Source organism: Alnus glutinosa, chromosome 4 (genome assembly GCF_958979055.1).
Source record: "Alnus glutinosa chromosome 4, dhAlnGlut1.1, whole genome shotgun sequence".
In the NCBI taxonomy this organism is placed as follows: domain Eukaryota; kingdom Viridiplantae; phylum Streptophyta; class Magnoliopsida; order Fagales; family Betulaceae; genus Alnus; species Alnus glutinosa.
Genome location: NC_084889.1, coordinates 27186611 through 27199866, shown reverse-complemented (window position 1 = coordinate 27199866; position 13256 = coordinate 27186611). Strand labels below are relative to the sequence as shown.

Sequence of the window (13256 nt, the reverse complement as noted above, 5' to 3'; positions counted from 1 at the left end):
GTCGGATATCGGATCCTTGGCCTCATGCCTAGGGAGCATATAATTATACAACTTGGTGGTCAATGATAAAGCCTATGAATGGGCCATAATTTCAAGTGGGTGATGGTAATTGTTAGTGGTCCAATTTGGACAGAGAATCAACTGAACTCAATCATCCACGTGACTATGGAAAAATGCAAAATATCTCTTTCATGTCCCTTAATTTGTTGGGGACTGGGGAGCATTTGAACTTGACTGTCAAAATTAAAATATATTAATCTATGCTTTGAAAAACCAACAAATTAAGATGGTGAATTGGAGTATTCTAAGCCTCACATCATACCATGTTTGTAGCTATCTATCTAAAAGGAAAAGTTATTCTAATCTTCACCCAAAGCTTTATGAAATTATATTGACTTCTTTCTTATTTTGAATTAGATTTCTTTATTTATTTATTTTTTTTTCTAAACTTGAAAATATTATATAATGATAACTCTCAAAGTGCTAAGAATCAAAGTTTTAAATTTGTTTTATTGATTAATATAGGATCTTAATTGACATGTGATCTTTGGCATAAATATACCTTTTTTTTTTTTTTTTTTTTAAAAAATAATAATAAAAAATCTATAATAATATTAGGATGGTTTGGAGCTGAAGATGGTGGAGCTTCAGTGGGGCCTTAAGCTTGCCTGGATGCCCATGCCATCGAAATTATGTTGGTGCAGTTACATGAGGTAATAGGGAAGCCCACATTTCAGCCCATAATCCCCTCTATCTCTAACCAAGGTCATGCCAAGCCATCAATAGTGATTCAATATTGAATTTCAATCAGTCCTAACCAGTAATGTTAGAAAAAAGACTTTTTTTTTATTTATTTTTTTATTTATTTTTTTATTTTAAGTCACCTTATTATTTGATGGATACTTTATAAATATTTATATGACATGTAGAATTACTCAAGCAGTTGTCTATGAAAGATGAAAATATGAGAAAGAGGGAGACACATAAATCAATAAAAAAAATAAAATCAAACTGTTGGGAAATGCTTATTATATTAGTCCAAGTTGCTACAATAGACTTTCATATAGCAAATTGGATGGGCTTTTTATATGTTGGAGGGGTAAATTACATAATAATAGCTAAATATATTTATTATAAACAATTTATAGGCTTTGTTGGAGATGCTCTAACACCTTTTATTTTAAGTTTTCTTACAATCTGATAAGCTGTTTATAATTGCTAAAATATATCTGTTTAGTGTTATTCTCTTATACATCTGTTTTTGCAATTTCACTCTTGAATCCGTGGAACCACATGTCCATTGAATCTGTGAGACCACAAATTTGCACATCTCTTATATCTAGGTGGACAAGAGAATGAAACTAAACATTTATATTGACAAAATGATTAAACAAAAAATTTGATTTGTTAATTTAATTTAAGACCCCGTTTGTTTCAGCATAAAACATTTTCCGTAAAAGGTTTTTCCTATTTTTGAGTATTTGGTGCAACGTAAAATGTTGATCAATTTGAAAGTATTTTTCAGTTGACTAAGCAAAATAACTTTTACGAGTTAGTAAAATGACTTACGCTTCTCATATGTGTAAACAAGTTTCCGTTGCTCTCCCACATTTCCTAGCAAGTCTCAAGTTGCCCAAATAGGTGAACCCCACAATAGACCCCTCACAATTGTCTGTCTAAGCAATATAGGCAACTAATTGCATTGGATCTTAATCCTACCCCTGAAAGCCTCATCTTCTCACACTCTCTTCCTCCACAACTCCTATCTGTCGTTTCTCCCTTCTTTGTAGTGGCTTAAATTATACAAAAAATATAAGAAATATTTGACGATTTCTCATGCGAGCCAAACGCCATGAAAATCTTTTTTGAACCATTTTTAAGATTACAAACAAACAATAAAAAATAGTCAAATTTTCTAAAAAAATACTTTACTGAAACAAACGGTCGTTAACAACAATAATGAATAATAAAGAATCGAAAAGAGAGAAAAAGAGAAAATTAAGACACAAATTTACGTGGTTCGGCAATGTGCCTACGTCTATAAAAGCGCGGTTATATTTTTCACATTACAGTATAACATATTTATAGAAAAACCTTAATTATACAGACGTATTTTGAAAATCCCAAAATACTCTCCGCTTCGTTCACTCTGCTCTGACAACTTGCCACTATATATACTGATATGCCGTATTACACTCTGTGCATAAGAATAAGAAAATATAAAACGAATTGATTATGTTATAACCAGAGTAGCACCAAGCATGGTCTGGTTGATGTTGGAGTGGCTAGTCTTGATTTGCTTGTCGGCAATGGAAAGATTCGGGTCCAACCAAATGTCTCAATGTCAACAGAGTTTTTTGTCCATTTGATTCTAAAGCAATTTTGGAAGAGCATGGCATGGGGGAGAATAATCCAAGTAGCAATTATACGTGGGGTAGAGGGTGAAGAGGTGACTAAAAATTTAATATAAAATACTTTTTTTCTTTCTTTTTTAATATAATAAATGATGTGATAAATTTTGAATGGTTCATTTGGAGTTTTATAATAAGTATGAATTTTATTGATCAACTTGTCGACCATAAACTCTTAATCATTTTACAAATTATGAACTTTTATGTCAATTTGTCGACCACGAAACAACTATTCCCAATGTTAAAAGGTAAAATGGAATGAGAAATGATATTTTACCACCTAAAGACAACTATTAACACAATTATTGACTTTTTTTTTTTTTTTTTAAAAAAAAAAAAATTACACAAAATTAGGCACCAACCCATTTATATGGTTTTGCAATTTTTTGTTTAATAGTTGTATCAATAGTTGTGTCGTAGGATGACAAAATCATATCTCAAAATAGAATAGCTATTCATATTTCTCAATCCGGTAAGAACACATGCTCTCACTAAAATTAAACCGAACTCCGGCGTATTCCATTGGTTAAAAAAAAAAACAAATATTGTTGGTTTTTTTAAAGAATAGACTATTAATAAATATTCCACCCATTTTCTAGAGTAGTGCTGTCTCTAGTAGCCTAAGAACTCCTCTCCCCAGGCACCCCCTTTCGCCGGGCCCAGTTTTTATGGTACTCTTTCTTGCCCAGAAAAAAAAAAAAAAAAAAAAAAAAAAAAAAAAAAAGAAAAGAAAAAGAAAAGAAAAGAAAAAAGCAGCTCTAACCAAACTTAAATAAAATGCTTGCCGACTCTCGTGTTTCCCTCTTTCAAATTACATTATATTTGTTTAAACGGCTGGCAGGTGGCAACCAATTAACTTCACCTATATTTAGTGAGTGGCTCATCTTCTATCCAGCGCCCATTTGGTAAGACCATAAGAGAGGTAGTCCTAGACTTGAAGGTAGCCTAAAACTTCTAGTTACACCTTTAGAAGGACTTTCAGATTTGAGGGGATGTTCTTGTATTCATTCTCCACAATCCCTGCTTGCAAAGAAAGTTAGATGGAAGGATTTCTACAGCAAATCTTCTTTTGTTGGCAACCTAGCTAGTACCATGGTAGGTCTCCTATCTTAATAAGCCTGTTTTCTATGAAACCTATTATTGTGTCCAAAGTCCAAGATTCACCTGCTCCGGATAATTCAAGATATGAGAGATCTACTTAGACAGACGAATAACAGGATATCCCAATCCATTATTATGAACCATAAATTTGTATCACAAACAGGAATAATAATGATACAGACCTGATGGCGACGGGTTGGCTCCCAACCCGAAAAGCTTCAACGCAGGTTGGCAGAGATGCACCACAAGGAGAAATGTCACCACCATCAAGAGCAGCTCTAGCATTTATCTTCTCATAGATGGTTAATCACTGCACCACAATTTAAATGGGAAATTAAATTGGACCACAGTCCTCTGAATCAATCTCACAAAACCCATGACGAGGATGGAAGCACAAAACGATGGTCAATGCTTACCAGGTATTCTTTGGAGTCTTATCTTGCCTTAAGAAGTTGGGGATTTAGGCATAAACAATTCCTAATATTTGATATGCTACACTTGGGCCACATTTTCCTTGCACACACACCTGGAACTTCTATAACTACAAGTTTTACAACCAGCCAAGCTTAAAAATTGGGTTTCATAGATAATTCTAAACATAAACAAGCAATAACTAATAAAAATGTACACGTCTTTCAGAGGCCCCCAAAAAAAGCCAACAAATAACATTATTCAAACCAACTTTATCCATTGGTACCATCATCACCAAAACACAACAAAAAAACAAAACAATTAAAAAAAAAAAAAATAGCTGCCACAAAAGTCTCGTACAAGATACCCCAAGGGAGATGGGAAAAAATATGCTGAAATTCAGTCTGATCTCCAGTACTTCCAACATATTCAACTCCATGATCAAGATTTCCCCAGCAACATACCACACATCACCTTCAATACTGAGACTCTTTAAGAACGGACTAAAAAAAATTTGCGACCTCTTGACTGATAATTTAGCTGCCTTCACAATGAACATATTTGATGGCGTGATACGCTGCACTATACAGAGTCACCTACGTTTCATCAGCCTGTTTCTCCTAAAATAGCCATTGGCAACACATCAGACAACCAGAAGGCCTACTATACCCTCTTGATACTTCAAAATTCCTAGTCAGATAATATCACCCCGTTCTCGCTAATTGCAAGCCAAACCCATAACAAAAAAAACCCAATAAAAACCAGTGTTCACTAAAATTCTTGTTCTTTCTCCTTGATATCTCCTAAGGGGCCTCCATATATCTTTTATGATTGTGGGGTTAACCTCCAAACACGAACACAAGCATCCTCACCAGAGCTCACCACACTGTACTGATCAGTGAAAGCTAATCCATAAACTCCACCAAGGTGAGCACCCTTTATTGTTAAACGGCTAGAAGCTGGCTTGTCAACTTCATATATGATGACACACGTGTCGAGTGATCCAGTAGCAACCATGCTGCTATCAGGAGACCAAGCAAGACAGTTTATGCGAGCAGTGTGGTACAACATATTCTTAAGCTTCACCTGAAACCAGATCGTATTCATATGTCACAGGGTGAAGAAAAAATCGAGATAACATTTTCATCTGTATATAAATAAAATGATGATATGTCAAATTATCTAAAACAAGCTCTCTCAGCCCAGTGACAAGAAAACTATTGAGAGTTGAAACCAATTAAATAATGAATTACGCACAGACACACACACACACACTGTACACATGCATTGTGAAAGTGATACTAGTTCTATGGGATACATGTCAATTCCTTTTTTTTTTTTTTTTTTTTTCTTTTTTTAACTACCTTTTTCTTTCCTGTTATCCAATATGAGGGGAAAAAAAATAAAAAAAATTATCAAGAGAATACAAATCTCCTTCACAAGGGAGGTTGCAGGAAAATCATGTAAAGGTGTAGTATACAATATCAGGGACCAAGATCTAATTTTGTATAGCAGTAGCAGCAGATTTAGCTGCTTAATCCATAAAGAACTCTTTCTATAAGTCGCCTTGTGCTGCACTTAATGTACTTAGGAAACAATATAGGAAATAGAGGGGCAAAAGCTAAAAAACACCAATCCCACGTTAAAAACTAATATATATATATATATATAAAGAGAGAGAGAGAAGACATCAGGCCCTGATATGGGGGATACACCTGCACATCATTTTTATTGGTGCAGTGGAGTTCAGGAGATCATTCCAAATCCAAGTTGTATACTCTTAACTATTTGAAAATTTATTGGTGCAGTAGAGTTCAGTAGTCATTCCAAATCCAAACTTTAACTAAGCTTATGCAAACACAAAGGCTAGTTTGATCAATCCACATATTCCTACGAAACAAGACATCAGGCAAGACTGAGTGAATGCAACTTCCTACATTATGATTTATACTCCGGAAAATTATATAATATTTGGAGATCTTAACATATCCAATTTAAGTGCAAATACCACCTAAAAAAAAAAGTACATGCAACTTCAAGAATGATAAATACATAGGATAACTGCAAAAAAGGGAAAAAAGAAAAAAAGAAACTAGCTTGGGCCTAAGCCGGAAGTAGTAGCGACATGTAAAATAAATATGAAACCATTTGTAAAATGGCTCCATAACAGAGTTTTAATTTCATAGTAAATCCAAGTTGTACGCTGTAACTACCCAACCATACCATTCTGTGTATTTACAGCAAGAAAGATGTTCTTATGGTAAGAACATAACCATGCAAGCATCAATTTTCTAAGTTAGGATTCTGTCACAGTGAAGTATTCATAACAATCAGAAGAAGAAATTATTCCCTAACGAAGAGCATTTTTGTGTTGGCTGATTCCATCCCAGTGCAAAAGCTCCATACAAACAAGTTTCCAAGGAATGTTGCTTTACAATTAATTACTAAAAACAAAAAAGAGAAATTGACTGTGCTGCCATATGATTTCCTTACTAAAAGGATTATTGATGCCTTACCATCTTGTACATTGGTATTGCGATTGACTACCATGAGAAAGCCAGATTATTACAGAATTCAAGTTGCCACTAATTATGCTCTCTCTCTCCCTCCCTTCCTCCCTCCCTCCCTCCCTCCCCTCTCCCCGAAATTCAAATTGCTGCTATATTCTCTCCCACCCTCACACTGTCACACACAACACAATACACAGAGCTGGAAAAAGAAAACCACCTTTTCCAATACTAATAACATTAGATATAAGCTTTTACAACCACCTCTCTCTCTCTCCCCGAAATTCAAATTGCTGCTATATTCTCTCCCACCCTCACACACAACACACAATACACGGAGCTGGAAAAAGAAAACCACCTTTTCCAATACTAATAACATTAGATATAAGCTTTCCAATTTTACAAGGATAAAATGATATGTAAAGTTTTTCAGTAAAGTGATCAAACTACTACCTCTCGGGAGACACGATCCCAGACAACAGCTTCTCGATTGACATCCCCTGATGCAAACATTGAAACATCTGGAGAGTAACGTATGACACTTACAGCACCCCGATGTTTCTCAAGGACTGCCTCTTCTTTGAGTGTATCACCTGTGATAGAATAAATGTGTAATTTACCATCCTGCCCACCGACAATTGCTTCACTTCCATCAGGTGCGATTGCAGATGCAGTCACGGTGAACCCAAGGTTAATAGTTGACAGAACCTTTGTGCCACGGAGCAAGACAACTCCAGAATCAATTGAAACCAAAGCAAGTTCAGGAGAGAGGAGTGCAAGGCTCAAGTCTTTTGGTTGAGTGCCAATATCAACCGAATCTGAATCTCCACATTGATCCTCATGTACAGAAACTCTCCATATCTTGGTAGTCAATAGAAAGAGAGAACAAAAAAGCATTATGTCAGAAAACACCTTTAACTTTCTCTTGATGGATATGAAAATTAGAGTGCATCATACAAAGTTAATGTAACATTTACAATTTAAAAAAAGAAGCAGAATATGGTTAGAGAATGAGAGAATGGTGAAATAATACTGCAATAGTACAAACAGGGTCATCTCATAGAGAGTATTGAAGTCTGCCAATAGGTTAGAAGAAAAAACACTTCAGATGAATGCCATAAGTAAACAGAAGGAAAAAAAAAAAAAAAAAAAAAAAAAAAAAAAAAAAAAAAAAAAATCTCCATAGGAGGACATTAATAGGACACCACTGGCCGTTAGTGTTATAAGTTAGATTCAAATCCTCATCACTAGCTGTTAGTGTTATAAGTTATATTCAAATCCACATCAATAGTACTAAAGGAATGTCCCTTATAAGTTGAAATAAATTTCTATTGGTAAGTCCTAATAAGGTTAAATATGTTCTAAATAAAGACAAGTTTTGGAAATTTTTGGGGAAAAAATGTAGTAGAAAACTTGATTTAAATTAAGCTAAAATAGTGCAGAATTGCAAGCTAATGAAATGTAAAGTTAACCTTCATTAACAACCACCAAAACTCTGTACCTATTGAACAGAATGCCCTTGCAAGCATGATCTGATTTGGGAGCCAAGACACTCAATTTATTATAAATCATATTACTTCTAGCTTCCCCCCAGGCCCCACAGGGCCCAAAAGAATTAGGAGAGAAAAGAGAGGCCCATCATCAAAAAATTTGCTTCAATTTCTACGGTGCGAAAATCTGATATTAAACAATTTGCTTAACATCTTACAATTGAAAGTGCTTTTCCAGTAAAAAACACTAAACTCACCTAAATATCCCAAGAGTTGAATCCTAGAAAGAGGTTACAATCAGCACAGACCAATACAAATATCTTTCAGCAAGGTTTTTAATAAGAGAAATTTACAAGATGTACTTTAAATACTTTTCCGGAACTCTATTATTAATTATGCATATGAACTCGAAAAAAGATACTGCAATCACTAAAGTCATGACTTCAGTAATTTTTAATTGGTAAGTAATAGATGCATCCGGTGAGTCTTTTGAACTCATGGCTATAGACTCTTCCTTGTTTTTATGGGGGAGGAGGTGCTATTTTAGCTTGCAATCATTTGCATGACGACTTCAGCATTTACCTACCACACTACAATCTTTGTGAACTATCAAGGTCAGGGAGTAACGGATAGAAACTTCAATTCTTCATCAATAATCCATCCATCAGTTTAGTTTCAATTCAGGTTGCAAGGAAACTGTAGCAAACTTGTAGATATTATTTCAGTACAAGCAGAGTATGCAGTAAAATACAGGCAACCTCCACTTCATTAAAGATCAGAAGGATATAAGCACGTTTAATACCTTATTGTCAAATCCAGATGTAACAATCTCTTCTTCAACAGCTGCAAAACATTTGATTTGCGAATTCTCTTTCCTCTGTAGTCTGCCACTGTATCCAATGCCTTGAATCCATTTGATTATTAAACCATCATAGCTGCTAGACAAGATAACCTTCGGGTCACTTTTGAAAACAGCTAATGAGTTAACATTCTTCATATGTCCAGACAACAACAGTGGGGCTTTATCAAGATCAGTTGCTGAGAATAAGCTAATACTGCCACCAAGAGAAACAGTTACAAGATGATCATTCTGCCAGAGACATCCCACTAGCATGTCATCAACTCCACCAGAACCAGGGCTCGTCAATGTTTTCTTCACCTTCCCATTACCATCCTCAGATATCTCCCATACCTTTGCTGACTTGTCAGCAGACGCAGTCAACACCTGAAAGCAAATTCGCAACTAAATGTCAGTACATCATATCACAAATGATATAAGCTTTAAGTAGCTTAAAAGAGTGAATACGACTAAAGATGCAGAGCATGAAGGAAAATATAAAGCATTTACAAAGCAAGCAGCCATTTTCATTTGTTTATTAAGACCATTTTCAAACATAATTAAGAAAGATAGTTCCTTCAATATTCCTAACGTGATTTTCACACTTCAACGATTTAAATTTTCCACCGGAGAGAATAAACTTGAAGTGATTCAAGAAAAAGCCAATTCTAAGCTGACCTCTTTACCATCAGGGCTCCAGCTAACAGCATAAATGCTGCCCTTGTGGCCATCTTCAGAGGAAAGCTCCCCTATCTTCTCTCCACTTTTCCCGTCATATATTATACCTTTCTTATCAGAGCTTACAGTGATAAACTTACTGCCATCTGGAGAAAATCGTACACAATTAGCAAAATTTGAATGATCCCTGCAAATCAACAAACCAAAATCTCTTTGAGTGAAGTTATTAATGAATCAGAATAGGCACCAAGATCTGAAACATCACACTTGTTGCAATTTAAAAATTGTGTTTTTAAAATCACTCAAGCATATACGCAATAGGATTCAGAAAATAATCACCACCGATTCACCCCATTTTAGAAAATCCAATAAACGTACACAGGAACGGGCAACCATGACAATACAACACTTTTGCAACATGATCACAAAGGAAACCTCGAAGAAAATAGGGCAGAGTCACCATGGAGACATAGCAACACGAGGCAAGCGCACGTGAGCATGCAGGCATGCATACAAAAAGACATAAGCTTACGATTGTTACATACTCTAAGAAACATTACAAGCGCCTAATCTACAATAGAAAATGCTTAGAAACACGAAGAATGTGAACGAATGACACCCGAATCAGACTAACGGTGCGAGCAAAACAGGTTCGTTGTGACAAACAAACCTGTGGGATTGCTTGAATTTAAAAGGTGGTCCCTCGTAGAAATTCACCAGGAAATCCTCTCCGCACGTGACGATCCGAAAGGGTCTCGTCGGCTTAAACGCGCAGCTTAACACTCGCCTCGAATGCCCGTCGAACTCCCCGACATTCGTCCCCGAATCCCACCTGTGTCACCACGACGTCGTTTTCGTCAGAAAAAGTTGTATCTACATTACAATTTACAGAATAAACGGAAAAGAAAAGCGTTAACATACATGAAAGCTCGCACTAAGGATTTGCCCTTGCCATCGCCGCAGGCCACGATCCTTTGCCCGTCGGGGGACCACTGGAGATCGTCGATCCGACCAGTGAGGACCTTGAACTCCTTCTTCAAAACGAATTCGTTGCGGGTCCCCCATATCCGGACGGCCCCGGACACGTCGGCCGATGCGATCCACTCGCCGTTGGGGGAGTAGCGCGCCACGGTGGCGGGGTAGGCGTGCTCGGCGTAGACCGAGACGTCAAGCGGGTTGTCGAGGTTGATCATAATAACGGATCTGCCATTGGTGTACAAAACGGTGTTGGATTTGGGATGGCCGGCGATTAGGATTCCCCGGCCGCGCTCGGTAGTTGGGACGCACGCGTAGGTCTCTGCAAGTTGGGGCATTTTCGAGGGAATATCGGGGAAAGGGAAAGAGAGAAGAGTGGGGGATTTGAAAGGTGTTGGGTTTTATATTTTGGGTTTTGAAGAGTGAGCGCAGCGCACGACGTGGGACTCAGAAGTTCAGGGGATCTAACTTCGCGGATGCAAAATGGGAAATTAAAATTCACGTTATTTAATTTAAAAAATAGATTTTAAAAGGTATTATAAATCTGATTATTAATTGATTTTTTTTTTTTTAACACAGTGCATTCTTCTTCTTTATTTCTGAGAAATACTCTCCAAAGGAGTTATACAACCAGAGAAACAATACAAGAACAAGAGTACCAAATACAACATCAACGTCCAATGGCGATCACTGCCCGTAGGCCATCACAATACTAGAGATGAAGAATCTCCACCCACTAAGTCAAGAAAATCCCGACTTAAAGCAGCTACCAACGATTGACTGTGACAAAAATTAATAATATACAAAAATACAAGAAAACACCCAAAACAGAAAACTGCCATCGGAAAAACTGACTCCGGCAACACTGCGTGAAGCACACGCACCATCGCCGAACAACACCTTTCAAAACCAGCAACACCACAGAGCACCGGAAGCCACCATACACAGCAAAAGGGACGGAGCGTGGCCCTCACGTGTGGCCAAGGTGTGGAAAACACCTTGGCGCGTGAGGACCACGAACTGAGCTCCATCGATCATTTTAGCCGTAAAACGCAGCGGTTGGACCAGAGGGCGGTGATGATCAAGGCTGAGGGGAGCGTATCTAACTGTAGACGGTGGAAGTGTATAGATTTGGCCTCAAAGAATGGAGAAAAAAACTAAAACTCACCAAATCTATGCCGCCAGCGACACGAGCGGCGTTTGCTTCCCCTTTGGAGCCTCTCTGTAGTGCTTTCGTGTCAACAAACAAAGAAGAACTAAAAAACTAAACACAAACCTCCATAATCCAAAAAGACTAGGAGGACCAAAACCACCACTGGATCTAGTTTAAGGGGACAAAAACCACCACCGGAACTACTCCGGAAGGACAAAACTCTACAACCCTAGTGGTTGAGAGACTTTAACCTCCATTGGGAAAACCCAAGAAGGACCAAAAAACCCCTTAGTCCAAGAAGACTAAGGGGACAAAACAATGCCTGAGGGGAGAGAGGTTTGGACCTCCCTCCCTTGGCAACACTAACTACGTGGGAGGGGCTTTCTGTGAGAAGGTTCGAGAGACAGAGAGAGAAGAGAGAGATTTTAATTGATTTTATTAACTCTATATTATCTTGATATCTTTCTTTATTTTTTTATTATTTTTTTAATTATCGTAATTTTTTTAGATGAATAAAATCTTTCATTGATCACCAAACATCATACACTCATGAGAAGGTCGCCAAATATATACTCTCTCCTCTAGAGCTTCTCTCTCTAAATCTCCCTAGTTTCTCTACCGGTGCTCTTTGGTTTCGGGGGAGGGGCTTCGAGCCTCCCTCCCCCAGTTCTATCTTGTTCCTCCTTAGCCTTGTTGGGCTAAAGTAGTTTGTGTTTCCTTCATAGTTTTCCTAGTGGAAGCTAGTGTCTCTCGGCCATTAGGGCTATAGAGTTTAGTCCCCTTCACTACAAAAAACTTTGTTATTAGCCACTTGCAATTAGCCACGTATATGGGGTCATACACATGGCTAATTGCATTTAGCCACTGCCAATTACACGTGGTAAATCCTATTGTGTTTAAATGCACAATTAGCCGCGTGTCCCTTTATTTATGTGGCTATTTAGCCATGTATCATTTAGCCACTTGCAAGAAATACGTGGCTAACAGGAATTTATTTTTTTTGAAATTCTAGCCGCGTGTATTAATTTTTGTCCTTTTTTTTTTAAAAAAAAAAAAGAGAAAAGAAAAAAGAAAAAACAGAACAGAATTCTGTTTTGTTTTTTTTTTTTCTTCTCCAATCTGGCATACATCCGGCCAGGCCAGGCCGGTCTTTTTTCTTCTCCCATTAATCCATAACCAAAACAACAGCAAATTCATTACACCCAAACCCAGAAAACACAGCAAGAAGCCAGAAAAATAGCAAGAACCCGGCCATTCAACCCAGTCGCCCGAAACCCAAAATCAATGCAAGATGGGAAAAAAAACAACAGCATCACACCGGGACCAAAACAACAACATCACGCCGGAAATAAAACCCAAAATGGGAAAAAAAAATCAATACAAGAGAAACCCTAAATCATCAAACCAATTCGCCGGAAATTATCAAACCAAAACGCCCGAAACCCAAAATCAAATTCAATACACCCAAACAACAGCAAATCGCCGGAAATAAAACCAGAAAAAAAATACCAATCCCTGAGAATCGGTCGTCGGAAATCGGTCTCCCTCTTCCATCTCCAGCTCCGATCGGTCTCCCTCTTCCATCTCCCTCTGTGTGAAGAAAAGAACAAAAAAAAAAAAAAAAAGGAGATTTAGGAACGAAGAGCGTGGGAAAAAGGGAAAGAAGGAAAAGAAAAAATACACGCGGAAATC

At 37.3% G+C, this 13256-nt stretch overlaps 1 protein-coding gene across 1 annotated transcript; it reads right to left on the bottom strand.

Annotated features, from left to right (window-relative positions):
- Positions 1-4075: 4075 nt before the first annotated feature.
- LOC133866560 (actin-interacting protein 1-2) lies at positions 4076-10881 on the bottom strand. Its single transcript, XM_062303120.1, has 6 exons — positions 10358-10881; positions 10107-10268; positions 9437-9623; positions 8723-9145; positions 6884-7291; positions 4076-5009 (listed from the first exon to the last, which is right to left on the bottom strand). Exons 1-6 carry the CDS (start codon positions 10747-10749, stop codon positions 4749-4751), a joined length of 1833 nt encoding a protein of 610 aa, XP_062159104.1. The 5' UTR covers positions 10750-10881; the 3' UTR covers positions 4076-4748.
- Between the last annotated feature and the right edge of the window lie 2375 nt (positions 10882-13256).

What these genes read in the sequence shown, in the direction of transcription:
- LOC133866560 (XM_062303120.1), bottom strand. Translation starts at nt 10,749, where the DNA reads ATGCCCCAACTTGCAGAGACCTACGCGTGCGTCCCAACTACCGAGCGC. An exon ending in TCCTTAGTGCGAGCTTTCAT is followed by an intron (nt 10,269 to 10,357) that starts GTATGTTAACGC and finishes GTGGTGACACAG; the next exon opens with GTGGGATTCGGGGACGAATG. An exon ending in CATCTGGATTTGACAATAAG is followed by an intron (nt 7,292 to 8,722) that starts GTATTAAACGTG and finishes TTGACTACCAAG; the next exon opens with ATATGGAGAGTTTCTGTACA.